This window comes from Protopterus annectens, chromosome 9.part0 (genome assembly GCF_019279795.1).
Source record: "Protopterus annectens isolate FY-2018-M chromosome 9.part0, PAN1.0, whole genome shotgun sequence".
NCBI lineage: Eukaryota > Metazoa > Chordata > Ceratodontiformes > Protopteridae > Protopterus > Protopterus annectens.
Window position 1 is genome coordinate 237,111,338 of NC_056743.1, and position 15,152 is coordinate 237,126,489.

General features: G+C 38.3%; 1 protein-coding gene across 1 annotated transcript in view; it reads right to left on the bottom strand.

The window, feature by feature from the left end:
* The window catches only part of STK33 (serine/threonine kinase 33), a 247,610-nt gene that overhangs the window by 62,015 nt on the left and 170,443 nt on the right, over positions 1-15,152 (bottom strand). The window contains exon 5 of the mRNA XM_044082810.1: positions 7,967-8,105. Coding sequence (XP_043938745.1) covers positions 7,967-8,105 — 139 coding nt within the window. The remainder of the gene's footprint in view (positions 1-7,966; positions 8,106-15,152) is intronic.

Genomic DNA, 15,152 nt, shown 5'->3' on the forward strand with positions numbered 1-15,152 from the left:
TGGAATGAATTTTAGGCTTAAATTAAAAGACAAATTGTTTTTGTTATTCGCAAAGAAAATTCAGTCTGCCAACCATCTAGAAAGAGTAACTAACAGCAGCTTTACCTAATACTGGCTTTGAGATGGCAACAAAAACTCACCAGATTTCCTGAATTGTTGAGTTCTATGAAGGTAGAATCTGAGTTGACAGACATCTAACATACGTAAAATGTATTCACCTTCATTTCAGTAGCAGGGAAAAAAAAATTGGTAAGTTTATTGATTGATTTATGTTTGCTTTGATGTCACCTTAGGAGGAAAGCATGCATTAATTCTGAGAGAAACAGTGTCGTCGTGAAATGCCAGATACGGAAGTTTGAATGAAAGTGCCTGTAATTCTGAAATCTGCCTGGCTGACATAACAGTCACTAGAAAAATTGTTTTCCATGTCAAGAACTTAAAATCTACTGTGGCTGTAGGTTCAAAAGGGGTTTGAGTTAGAGCTTGAAGCATAATGGTAGTGTCCCATGGAGGAATTGGATCTATGAAGGGTGATCATAGAAAAAATGTTCCTCTCAAAAGGCTTTAGATATCTTTAGAGAAGCTATGGAAGAATCATTATGACCAATGCGAAAGTTCAAAACAACTGCCATTTGAAATTTGATGGTGGAATAACCTTTGTCAAAGAACTCTGATACAAATTCTAAGATGGATGAAACAGGTGCTGAGTAAAGGGTCCAATCCCTTGGAAATGGCCCAGAAAGAAAACCTCTTCCATTTGCTACAGTATACCTTTTGTGTCTGGTTTCTGAGAAGCCGATATAACCTTGACCACTGTAGTGGGAAGCCTAGCATATCTGGCTATGATAAAACCTGGAGAAACCATGCAGTCAGTTTCATGGACCTCTAATCCGGTGGAGGCAATCTGGACGACTTGAGTTAGAAGTTCTTGACGAGCTGCTGAAAACAAAGTCTTTAAAAAGTAATTTTTTCACACAGAGTAAAGCACTTAAAAACTTTTCAGCACCAAAAAGTAAAATAAACAATCCTCCATATAAAGCATGTTTTTTTTTAAATACTTGAAAGAACTGACAGGAAAAAAAAACAGTCTTGCTTGAAAGTACAGTGCAGTCTTGTGACCGTCCATTAAAACAGAAACTCCTAGCTTTAAAATAACTTTCTTGAAGAAGAAAGTATTAATAATCAACAAAAAATAATTGCATAAGATGTTAAACAGAGGTCCCATCTGACAGAGCTGTAGATAGCTTAGGTGGATGTAAAAGATCCCAAAGCACCTACAGATACCTTAGCCAAATTTCCATTAGATGTATAAATACCACCTCAGATCTCTCCTGAAGAGAGGCCACTATCCTAGTGGTACTAACCATAAATAACTATACATACATATGGCAGGTAGGTTATCAAGAAGTAAGCATAAACATTACACTGACATATACATTTCCTGCCTATAAACCTTTTTTTTTGTTACAAAAAATCCAAGTTTACACAAGCAGTACATGATTTTTCACATAATTAACCCCAAATACATTGAGACAAATGCCTGTAACTAAAAAAAAAAGCAGCCCTGACAGCAAACTTTCAACACTGTGAAACAATACCAGGTTTCTTAAAGGAATGTTACTGTTTAGTCAAAATAATATAAGCAGAACAGATTTTTCTTAAAAAAGTACTAAATTCGAGGGGGGGGGCACTTGCTTGTCATAAATTAGCTGTTGGCCAATTTCTGCTCCTGCAAAGCATGACAGATGCTTTTTCTCATCTTCTCAGGATGGTACATACTGAAGAAAGATTTGCTCTAACTGCTGATATCCCTCCATGGGATTAGCTGGTCAGTGTGAAAGAATTGGGGAGGGGGAAGCCAGAGCATTTTGAAGCTGACAAGTTGTTTTCCAGGCAGGAAACAACAAATCTAATCTAATGGTTATTGTAGCACTGGGAATGATGAACATCGGTTGGCCACTACTGAGTCACCTTCTAAACATCCGAGGCACTGCCTGAGCCCACAAAGGTGGCCAGGGTTCTTTTAATGCATTTTTTCTCTTTTTAGTTACAGTGGGAAGAGTCAGCAGGACCAAGGTATATATCCATGTTGTAGCCGAGGAAAAAGCCTGATTGCCGGTAAGCACTGTTGAAATAAATTAGTCGGTAAGTAAGTTGTCAGCCAAGTGTTGACAAGCAACACACACACTTCCTTGCACAGTCACTTTTCAAGGGAAAACATGCAAACACTGTACAAAAATTCCTGTCAGAACTGAAAACCCCTTTTCTGAACTGCGCTGACAGGAAAAAAAAAAAAAAAAAAAAAAAAACAGCAGGTAAGTTGTCAAAGAATACATCAATATTTAACAAACATTTCCTGCCCTGTAAAACACTCCTCAACCTATAAAATGTACACGAACAATTAAAAAGTTTTCTAAAAGAAGTACATATTTAATACAACATTAGCCCCAAATGATCAAAAAATAAGCCTCATGCTAAACACAGCAGTCCCTAAAAGAAAAATTTCCAATGTTGTAAAAAAAAAAAAAAAAAAAGTACATCAGATTTCTTAAAGGGGTAACGCTGTGTTTAAACAGAAAATAACATATACTAAGTTTCTTAAAATGGCAGTAACTTTTGTGCAGAAAGGTTCTCCTATGGGGACTTCTGTCAGAAATGATACTTGCAGTGGAGTACCGCTCCTGTAATGCCTCAGACCTGCAAGAAAGTAATGAAATCGTTTACTCTCCAACTGCTGATTTCTCTTCCAGAAGATTAGCCTATCAGCAGTCACAGTGTAGGTGTGCGAGGAACCCACAGCTTTGTGAAGCTAGCCAGCTGTTGTATCATTACCAGGATACGATATATATAGTGAAAGGCTACTGCAGCAATGAAAATTATTAACATTAGAGGGTAGGGCATATGGAAAAAAATCTTGACTAATACAAACACCCAAGAATCCAAGGGCATCCTTGGGTTCCATGAATGTCCAAAGAGAAGTACAGCGAGTCGGGGGGGAGGGGTCAAAGAAGTTGGCAGACCCTGTCTGGAAGTGGGCCTCTAGGTAGCAAGACTGTAGGATGATGCAAGGAGAGACCAAATAAATAAATACATACATAAATAACTCCCTGTTGTACCACTTGCCAATTGTGTAGTGATGCATTTGCTCTGCTAATGGTACATTTTCTGTATTTTTTTTTAAATAAAATCTTTCAAACTCTGCTTCCTGTAAGTTATCACAGAGCTTTTACTGACCTTAGGAATGTGTATGGATACATTCCCATGCTATTCCTACACTGATGTCATTGAGGGGATAAGTAGTAGTCCACATAAATGAACTTTAACAAAAAGCCTGCAAAGCTTTTTATTAATAAACAGTCCACACAAAATCAGAATGATATATGGGAAAGGCATCATGGCAGTTAAGCTACAGAATGCCATGATGCACATACAAATTTGACAGGATCACTTTTAACAAGTCGTGTTGTCTCTTTGGGTTCATGGAAATTCACTAACAGACAGTTCTGATGAACACAATGACATCTACTGAACATGCTAACATACTGTAAGCTGTAAAGCAAATGTGCAGTACATTCAAGATTGCCGAAAGAAATGGTGATTTCTGCACCCTTCACCAGGGATTCCCAATGAGCAGGGGATAGGACGTGGAAGTCTAAGAGCAACAGATTTACCGGTTACCCAGCCCCAAGTGGAGCAACGTAACAGCAGTAGGCTGGGTGTTTCTGACTTTACATTCGATTTTTCATTCGGGGAATTAGATGAGGAAGCGAAGCGTATAGGCACGAAGCCCAAAAGAACACAGCCTATGAGAACATATGCTCATACCAACGTAAAGGACTTTGTGGACAAAGTTCCACTAGTGAGAAATGCAGTATTACAGATAACTTAAAGTTAACACCAATGTTTTAAAGAACTTTTTGGATAACAACTGTGTTTTTGATCGTATGAATGGTGAAACAGACGGAGAGCATGTTAAACATTCAGCACCAAAGGGTACACTCGGGGATTTTATTTTTACCCTTGGAAAAAAAATGGAAATTAGATAATGCATATCTTTCTAAATGCATTGATTTGAAAATCGTTCCCATGGGGTTGCGTTTTTTCAAGCACCCCATGGGGGTAGATTTATCTGATAATATTAAATGTGACTAACCAATTATTTGATCAATTTGGGTTACAATATATGCACTTAAGTATAACGATGAAAAACTATGTAAATGTATGAATGAAGTTGAAATGTTAAAGGAGTTGATTTTATGTGATTTATTGTTCCCTCAATGGGAGAAATTATATGTTAAGCAATTTAATATGGCTGACGACAAAACTCAGGTGGTTTACAATAAAAAATGCAAAAAGCTAAAAAGAGACATGGAGCAGTACAAAATGGGCAAAGCCTATTTATGGGGAGATAATATTAGTGCTTTCAGTTACACTAAGGACTACCACAAAGGTAGTCATGAAAGAGAAGATTATGAAAACATATCAGTGGGAGGGTAGATCAAATTTTCAAAGGGGCTGGAAACAAGAACAGCATTTGGAGTGGAAAAGGGAAGGCAAGTGGAAACAACATTATCCACATCAAAAGTACAGAAGAAACAAGAATACCCCAGGGAAGGGGGGGGGGGACTGAGATACATTTAATGAACAAAACCAGTGGACCTTCGGGAAATATACATTCGGATTTTTGTCAGGTTATTTCCAAAGAAGGTATCATTTCTTACAAAAATTTTAATATATACAATTATACCAACCTTCCACTTGATAAATTACACTTTGAATTACTCTCCAAAGGAATGAAATACATCCCCACGACTTGTTTCAAACTAGTTGATTGTTTAAGTGAGTTCAAACTCTTCATTAGGAAATTGAATTTAGCCATTGCATTTAAGGACACTGACTTAGATACTGAACCCAAATGTAGGGGAACAGGCACTCTGAAAAAGAAGAGCTGCCATATGCCTGCAATGCACCCGAATATATTGATTTATGACAAACTAGTAACCAGACAGATATACCAACTGCACAACAACTTAAAGGGCAATAAAATAAAATGCAATTTTCCTAAGGAAGAATTTAAAATTTTACAGGATTTGAGAAATGACAAAAGAATTCGGGTAATGAAACCGGACAAAAGGGGAGGGGTAGTAATCTATGATAGCACAGAATACACTTTGAAAATGCATATCTTACATCTGTCAGGTAATTATGAAATGGTTTCTATTAATGAAATTAACATTGCATACAGACGTATAGACATGCATGTGGAAGAATTCCTTATAGACAAAAGAATTACCGAAGATAACTACAAATTTTTGAAAGTTGAATATCCCATATTAGCATCACTTGTAGGAATTCCAAAGGTACATAAAAACATTGACAATCCACCCTTCTGACCTATTATTTCAGGTAGCAAATCCAAAACGTTCCCCAGAGTAGTAGCAGTTGAAACATATGTATGAGAAGATTCCCCCATATGGTAAAAGACTCTTGGGAATTTTTGAAGAATTATCCAGTGAATACATGGAAAGAGGGTCTAACATTTGTTACCATAGATGTTATTGATTTATTTTCGTGCATCCCTAAGGATGAAGGTATGGAAGCCTTCACTAACAGCATTAGGAAATATGCGGATCTAGATTGGCACAGGGTTTGTCTCATTCTTGAAATTATGTCATTAGTATTAGACCACAATTATATACTTTATGAGGGAGAGCACTTTAGACAAACTAGAGGAGTAGCTATGGGGGCTGCTTGTGCCCCCATATTTGCTAATTTGGTCATGCGTGACTGGGAAGAAACAACAGTCTTCCAAAGTGAGTATTACAAATACATCAAATACTACTCCCGTTTTTTTAGATGATATTTACATCTTATGGGATGGTAGTTTAACCATCCTGAATAATTTTTTGGATCAAAGTAGTGACTTCCTTCAATTTACGTCATCTAGTAGTAATGATGGCTTAGCTTATTTAGACACTTGTGTATCTAATGGGGAAAACAGTTTTAAGTCCCGAATATATAGAAAAAATACATTTTCTAACGAATACTTAGAATACACAAGCAATCACGCTAGGAAATTATTAACCAATATCTACAAAAGACAGTGTATAAGGACTATAAGAATGACATCACAATATACTGAGATGGTAGAGGAAGTAGACTTTATCACTACTTTATTTAAAGATAGAGGTTATAACATGAATATGATGATGAAAGTGAGTAACTATGTTATTAAAGAATGGGGACGTAAATATGTCCCTTTATTAGGTTATAATTATAAATATAGGGTTAATTTACCAAATGAACGGGGTGATTCTTACAATTTAGGGACAACAATTAAATTTAATAAAGCTTGTGTATTAGAGTATGGACCATATACCAACAAAATAAAGAAATTATGATTGTGAACTGGAATGTTATTTTAGTTTGTCAAGTCATTTCAAAAATTCTGGGACCTAAACCTTTATTTGTTAACAAAATGGGATGTAACATTAAGCAGCATCTGGAAAGAAGGTCAATAGTTAGAGGTGTTGACACAGACAAGAAGTACACCAGGAAGTATGGGAGTTGTAGTCAGTGTTAGGAAATAAATGAAGGAATTATTTTAGACAATATTAAAAGACCAAATTTAGGTTTCAACAGGGCAATTGTAATTCTAAACACATTATCTATTTAGCCAAATGTGCTATTTGCCCAAGATATTATATAGGGAAGACCGCAAGAAACTTTAGGAAATGCATCTACGCACATTTGTACAGTATTACGAGGAAGGATGCAAACAATGCCCTATACAGGCATGTAGAAAAGTGTGGTGAAAGAGATTAAAATATTCAGATTGATCCCGGGGGGGGGGGGGGGTAATACTAAGGATATTTTGTCTTAAAGAATTATGGTGGCAGTTATTAACGGATGCCTCCACACCACCAGGGCTCAATGATTACTTAACTATTAAAACACTTTCAGTTACTGCTTAGGCACTGTCTGTTTTTGTTACATCAATTGCATTTTAACGAGCCTTATGGACTGATGTCATATTTAAAATATTTATCAACTCTTAATTTATATAGTTAAACGATGATTGTTTGATTTTATTTATGATAGTATTTTTTACTAAAGGATCAAAAGTTCTTCTAAAAATATATTTTTTTACATATATATCAACATGGATTGTGCAAGTATTACATTGTGATTGTATAATAAGAATGTTAGGAATTTAAAGTGCATAGGATGTATGAATAACACGTACATTCGTAGCTTTAAAAATTTTTTAGTATTGGCGCCAAAATGTGGTATTTAAACTGCAACAGTTGGTTTTAGAGATGTTCTGATGAAGCCTGTATTATTGCGGGTGAAAGCGCTCAACAATTCTTGCTATTAAACCTGTTTTTTTTTTGTTTTTTTTTTTAAGTCAAATGAGTGGTTAGCGTTCTTTTACATAATAGTAGTACAGTTTAACCAACAGTTATTTGTGCAGCACTGGTGATTTTGGCATCTCAAGAGCCCGTGGATATAGCGTTCTTTTACTTTTGGGTTTGCTGTTGAGAGTTATACAGAACGCTTATGTGACATTTGTTTACCTGGAAAGTCCGACTGGACAACATCTCCATTTTCAGCAGAGACCCAGGAAGAAAAGCTCCAAGACAAAGAATTAACATTTAATTTTACAAAAGGAAGTTAACAAGTTTAACATATTACATAATGTTTTGTAAGAGAAACAATAAAAAGTTACATTTCATTTAGTGAATACAAACATGTTACAGTTGGTGGAATATTAGACAAGATAGAAAAAAAGATTTACCAGCTTTGCAGTGACAACAGACATACCTCCTCTTTGTGGAATGCATCAACCTAAATGTTGTATTTCTCAAGAAGTTTAAGCCTTTGCTCTGATCTTTGAGTGAAATGTAGATCGACACACTACAGTAATAACATTAAATTAAAGTGAAGGTAATGACAGAGACTGTACCTTTTTTATGCAGGTATGCTATTGCGGCAGCCAGACTCCTAATAATATGCCTGGTCTCATTTTCTGTGAAGTATTTCTTTTTTTGAAGGATTTCTTTTAGTTCGCCACCCTCGCACAACTCCGTCACCAAGTACATTCGCTATGAATCAAACAGTAAAAGAAAATAAAGCTACATTAGAGCTTAAATATAACAGATGTTGGACAAAGTCATTTATTAAGCTACCTCTTTTGAATCAACTAAAAAAAGAAGTTGTCTTTCCATTACGTTCCATCTGTGTTGTTGATGATCTTCCATTCATCACTGATGGGTTTGGTTCCAAGCCCCACAGAACCGTGTCAGCCCAATACCAAGCTCACATACACCATAAAATTCTTGAGCTAAGCTGCTACCCAAAATGCCCTTCTCCCTGTTACGCAGATCGAGTTTGCATAAGACATAAAAATAAAGCAGAGGCCATTTTTCCGCAAAAACCCTGACACACCACAAGGACTCATGAGATCCACCAAGAGCCTTTGATGGGGGACGGAGGGTGGGTTGTGATGAATGGAAGAAGATCAACAACACAGACGGAACATTATGGTAAGACGTAACTTCTTTATCTGATGTTGTTAATCTTCATTCCGTTCATCACTGATAGGGCAGAATCCCAAGCTACCTGAGAAACCTGGGTGGCCTTTATGGAAGAACATTTCTGAGCACCATTGAGCCGAAGGCCGCTTTTCCCCTGGAGACCATATCCAACTTGTATTAAGATTTAGGTTGTGCTACACTATGCAGGTAGTCTGTACCTTTATTCAATGAAAACACTGAAAGAGTTCTGCTGTTATGACATTTGTTTACTCTGCATACGAAGCTGACATCTAGTTTAACAAATGAAAGGTAATACATCAAACGTACTTCAGCTTAGAATAATCAGTCTCTCCTCTACAAAAGAAAAAGTCCCAATCATTATAGTGTCTTTTCTGCCTGCATCAGCAGTTTTGGAAATTTGCCAGAATATGTCTTTCCTCTCAAGCTGGTCTGCTTACAGCTTGTTTTCCATATCTTAAACATTCTGTTCCTGAAGAATAACTCCTTTCATCCTTAACCTATCTTGCGTATCATATTGAGGAGACACAGAGCATACAAGAGTTCATCTTGTCCTGCTTGTAGATAATAAATTTCACAAGCTCTACAGTTTATAAAAGATGAAACATTTTTCTTCTGATTCTTAATGAATGCCAAGCTATATGTTTTTGCCAAGAGTTGAAACTAAAGTACACCCTGCACGCTGAAATGCAGAATGTTGCGTCTTGGCTTTTCCCAGTTAGGGGTCGCTGCAGCGGAACTCCAGTCCGCTAATGATTGGCAGTAGATTTTTATGTGCCGAGTTGCCAGCCCTGACGCAACCTTCAATGAAGGTACGCCCATTCATGCATGTCTCCACAGAGAAGATGCTGAGAATCGAAAAGGACGTCTTACTGTGAGGCAACAATGTTATCACAGCACCACCACCGCAGATGCACATAAATTTAGATTATACATTTTCAGAAAAAATCCACCAAAACTCATTTTAACCTGTTCATTACTCTCAATTCCCTCTTTCGTTTAAAAGGCGGAAAATGACTCTCCATTTTCAACTTCAGTTGTACACATTGAAACCTTTTCCAGTTTATCTAGGTTAACCATTATGATTTGTTGGATTTTATAAGTTTTCCGCAAATGGCAATGTAGGTAGCAATTCCAGATAGTTCATATGACTATAATGCCTAACACTACTAATACAGGCTGTATCAACCAACTTAAGTCTTTTTTTCCAGATTTTGACCAGCCAGTAAAGATATACCACCAACTGTGAGCAGTATCTTTTCTGGTCTTTTCAGCCAAACTAAATAGTTTATCTTTTGCAATGACGCTTAATGCCTCATAATACAGAATACTTTTACAATAATATAACCTTTCCACTGTTCCCGGGAACTATCGACCTTATTAGCCTGACGAGCCTGGTCTGCAAGGCCATGGAACGTATCATGGAACTCAGACACTGGTAACCTCCAAACTCTGGATCCCACCCAGTTTGGGTTTGCGAAAGGCAGATCATGCCTCCTGAACCTGATAGACTTCTTTGAGGCAGTCACCAAAGCCGTGGATGAGGGTAAGGTGGTTCACACAGTCTATCTTGACCTCGCCAAGGCTATCAACACCATCCCCCATTCTAGAATTATAGCTAAACTCACTAAACTAGGTATAAATCCCTACGTCACAAGATGGGTTGCCAACTGGCTCACTGGCAGAACCCACACTGTAAACGTTGCAGACTCTAAATCAGACCTCAAGGTAGTGACAAGTGGAGTGCCACAGGGTTCCATCCTGGAACCACAACTGCTTGTTATCTACTTCTCTGAAGTACAGGCTAACACAGAAGGCCTCTGGCTGATGAAGTTTGAAGATGACTGCAAACTAGGAGCCATAGTCAAGTCCCCAAATGATGTGGACATCCTACAGTAGGGCCTCACTGAGACAGATGCCTGGTGTCAGAGCCATGGCCTCAAACTCAATGCCAAAAAGTGCAGTGTCATCCCCTTTGGTAAATACTCTGTACCCATGAACTACCACATAGACAGCAATCTACTTAACACCGAATGCGTGATGAGACCTTGGGACCCAGGTGGACAGTAGTCTCTCCTTTGATAGTCACATCGCCACAGTAGTCAGGAAGTCCTTCTACGTGGCACACCTCATCATAAAAGGGTTCTCATCCAGGAAAAAAAGGTAAATTGTTCCCCTCTACTCATCATTCATTAGACCCATTATAGAGTACAATGCCCCTTTTGGAATGTACCTCACAAAACATCTGCAGCAGCTGGGAAGGCCACAGAAGTACATCACAAAGGGGATTACTGGCCTCAGACAAATGTCCTACACTGACTGCCTCAAAAACTCCAGCTTTACTCTGTAGCACATCGCCTACTCCGAGGTGCTCTCTACCTAACATATAAAGTTATGTTAAATCCAGAGCTGTTGGACATGCTACACCTAAAGAAAACCCAATCCCTCCAAGCTACACACTCTAGGGACCTAAACCTTGCCACCACAATAAACACGACACGCTGGAGGGATAGATTCCTGTCCCAGAGACTACCTATACTCTGGAACAAGCTACCCATCTAAGTCAAGCAAATTTCTTCAAGAAAAATCTTGATGCGTGGATGGGAAATAGGAAATACACCCCGGGGATCACTTGTGTCTCTCTGCTGGACAGTGGCACAGGAAAATAACTTTCTTGGGTGACGTAAGCTCTGGTACCTTGCTAGCTAGGCTTATGTAGGCCCTTGGGCCGATAGCCTAGTACCTACCTATGAACCTTTGAAGCGGTATTAATATGATTAACTGATTTAGACTTGCCATTTGCTGTGAGTCTACAAAAAAAAAAATGAAGTCACTTAATGACTTTCAATTGATCTCTATGCGCAAGAATCAATTTGCTTTTTTAATTTCCTTTAACTTTGTATACTAGACGTCTTGACTGAGCAATTACTTTAAAAGGTCCTTGCCAATTACTATCCCATGGACCGTCCATCTGGAATGTCTTGATTAGTACTTCTGTCCCAGAGGGAAGGTTTTCTTCTGGCATAACAGGATCCTTTAACTGTAATTTGAATGTTTGCATTTCTGATAAACTTTGACACAATTTAGAAATATCCTTTAACCATTGTTGATGCTGTGCAATTTCTAATAATGGTCTGTACTAACAGTAGGATCGAATGGCAACTGTACAGGCATTTTCCTGCTTGTCATGATTCAAAAGGTGATATCCCTGTTTTACTGTGAGGAGTTGCTCTGACACCCAGCAAGATTCCAGGCAAATGTTTTACCCAATTCACACCTTTTTCCTAGCAGGCTTTAAGGCGTTCATTCTTTCAAAAATCCCATTGGACTGAGGATGGTAAGGAACATTAAAGTGTTGCTGGATACCAAGCAAATCACACAAAGCTTTCATCAGTTTACAGACAAATTGTGGCCCGTTATCAGATTCGATAACTCATGGCCATCCCCAATGACAAATATTTTTCCATAAAGCTTCTGCTGTAGCCTTAGCCGTCATTGTTTTGGTAGGAACTGCTTCTATCCATTTTGAAAAAACATCAACTACCACTAGAAGATACCTGTACCCACCTTTAGCTGGTGGCAATGGACCTGCAAAGTCAATTTGGATAGCATACCAAGTCCATCCACTGGAGTTACCCTTAGTAACTGTGGCTTTTTCAATTGAGCATTAATCTGCAAACATATTAAGCATTCAGCATGCACTGAATCGTAGATTTTCTTTAACTGTGGATGCCAGTACTTGTTTTTCACAATAGGCCATAACTTGTGTACCCAAATGTCCCAATACCGGATGATTAAATTTCACTAACTGTTGTGTCTGTTGGTATGATATACAAGGAAGACTAGAACAATCTTCAAAACATTTTGCATAATATTGCCCTAGACTTTCTCCTACAACAGTACATTTTTCTAACTCTTCCTGTAGTCCAAACTTAGTTTGGATACGCAGTAAATCATGCTGCAAATTCTGAGCTGAAAATGTCTAAGGCATATACTGCAGTGGTTTTATCTGGTACATCAGAAAGGTGTTCTGTAGGATACAACTGCATTCCTTTTTTGGTTGCCTTTTTTGCCATCTGATCAGCATAGTTATTTAACTGAAAATTTTAATTTGCAGCTTTTTGATGAGCTTTTACCTTTAAGATATTGTAGCAACCCACAAGGGACAGACTACAAACCAAATTCCAAATAGTCTAACACAGAAACATGCTTGACTGGTATGCCCATATTATCAACAAACCCTCTCCTTGCCTATGTAGACATATGCAGCCGCAGAGAATTAACTACATATGCACTGTCCAAAAAAAATATTGACAGGTGGAAAATGCTGTAACACAAAGAACTACTTCCAGTTCAGCTCGCTGAGCAGACGTGTCTCGGTAACTGAATCAGTCGGCTGTCCCATAGAAGGGTTTTCTGGTACTACTGCAAATCCAGTCTGATAGTCCATTGTCCCAAAACAGAGTACAGTCAACAAAGACGGATTACCTGTCTTCCTGAAAATCAGGAGACAGAATGGGCTTTTCTGGATTTGAAATGTGCCTAATGCATTTGTGTCGTTTTCCTTCATATCCTATGAAGTTAGATAAGTAATACTTATCTCCTGCCTTTATTGTAACTTGCTTGACACTAAATAATGCCAACCATTTTGCAAACACTGCTTGACTGACGTCTGCAGTTTATTTAACTGAGTCTCATTTACGAAAGCCTGTAAGGCATAATGTGCTGTCTGTACTATAATGTCTTTGGAAAAAGCTGTTAGGTATTCAGTTTATTTTAAACCCCCAGTAAATGGCCAAAAGTTGCTGAATGCATGGGTGATATCCCCTTCTCAACATGTCATCTTTCTACTGAAGAATGTAATGGGGCAGAAAGTCTTTTCCATTTTAGCATTAGAGACCTGAGACCACTCCTGTAAAAGCACAGCAGAGAATGTGTTTGGTCCAGCTGCTGCAAGTAACACAAAGGGAAGTGTTCAACTTGGAGCTATTAGTTCTGTACCCTTGGCCAATGCTGCCTTTAAATCACAAAAAGCCATATTTTCCTCTGGTCCCCACTCCAGAAAGGGTAATTCTTTCTGGCTAGAAAGCATGTCATACAGAGGAACTGCCATGCTGGCATAATCTTCTATGAATTCTCAAATATAATTCATAAAACGTAAAATTTGTGCAAATCCGGAATGGTAACCGGTTTATCCAATTGCAAAATTCCCTGCACCCTGTCCAAAAAAGGAGTATGCCCAGGCGGACATAAGAGTACCTAGAAATTTTACTTCAGATGACATGAATTGTACCCCACGGTAGTGGTGCTGCGGTAGCGTTGTCGCCTCACAGCAATACGTTGTTGCGTTCAATTCTCAGCTAGAGTGTCTTCTGTGTGGAGACATGCATGAATGGGCATGCCTTCGTTGAAGGATGTGCGTCAAGGCTGGTAACTCGGCACATAAAAATCTACTACCAAACATTAGCAGACCGGAGTTTCGCTGTGGCGACCCCTAACCGGGATAAGACGAAAGACACAACAACAAGAATTGTACCTTTTCACTTTAAACATTAAACCCTGGCAACTGCAGTGTTTGAAGGGTTCCCTATTATATGATAGAAGACGCATCATGTCGAATGCATCTTGTTCAAAATTAAAAGCACAAAATGGCAAAATACCCAAAAGGCATATAAGTGAATTCTTTCCCTGGGAAAGAAATCGCTTGGCCGCTTTCGGCACTGTAGTGTGACCTCGGAGTTGGTATATTTAAGTAGGGGGTTGGGGGGGGAGGCACTGCCCCCCAATTTACATAATGTTTTAAAGTTTGTTTTTTCTTTTTTGGAACAGCGATGTTTTTAGTCTGGGAAAAAAAAATGCTCTAAGTGTTCGGGATTGTAAGCTTTCGCTACAATGTGGAAGATAAATCAGCGTTCTCTTTTTTAAGCATTTGCTGATTTAATATAAACCCGTTTGAAGGACTTGTGTCACTTTAGCTATATACATATTAGTATGTCATAAATATAATATAGAACAGAATCATCAGATTCCAGACCTTGTAATATTCATCCAACTATTTGGTGAACTATAACCAGACTGTTTCGAAACCCCTGCAGTAACCACGTCATGACATACTGTTCATTTTGAAAAGTACAGGCAAACCTTTGCCAATCTTTTTCCAGCAGTGGTACTGCAAAGAAACCATTAGCTAAGACTATGACCTTAAACCACTGACTTTCTGGTTTTATTCTTGCTGCTAGCTCTGGGACCCCTGGAATCAGATGAGCCCAGGGAGTCGTGAATTGGTTCATTTTTCGTAAATCAATAACCAATCGTTAAGTGCCATCTTTCTTTTAACTGGCCATATGGGTGAATTTGTAGAGCTATTTCCCTTTTGAATTATTCCCACATCAAGCCATCATCGTATGCAATTTTGCATGTCTGTTTCAGCTTCCTTTGTGATTGGATACTGTTTTTAAAACAGTGGAATAAAATCTTCGTCACTACCTACAGAAACTGCTTCCTGTAGCTTCCCGCAGTCTGTGGGCCCTTGAGACCAGAATGTAGGGAACTGCTTTACCTTTGAAACCAATTTTTAATTCAAATTTCCCCTGGAAC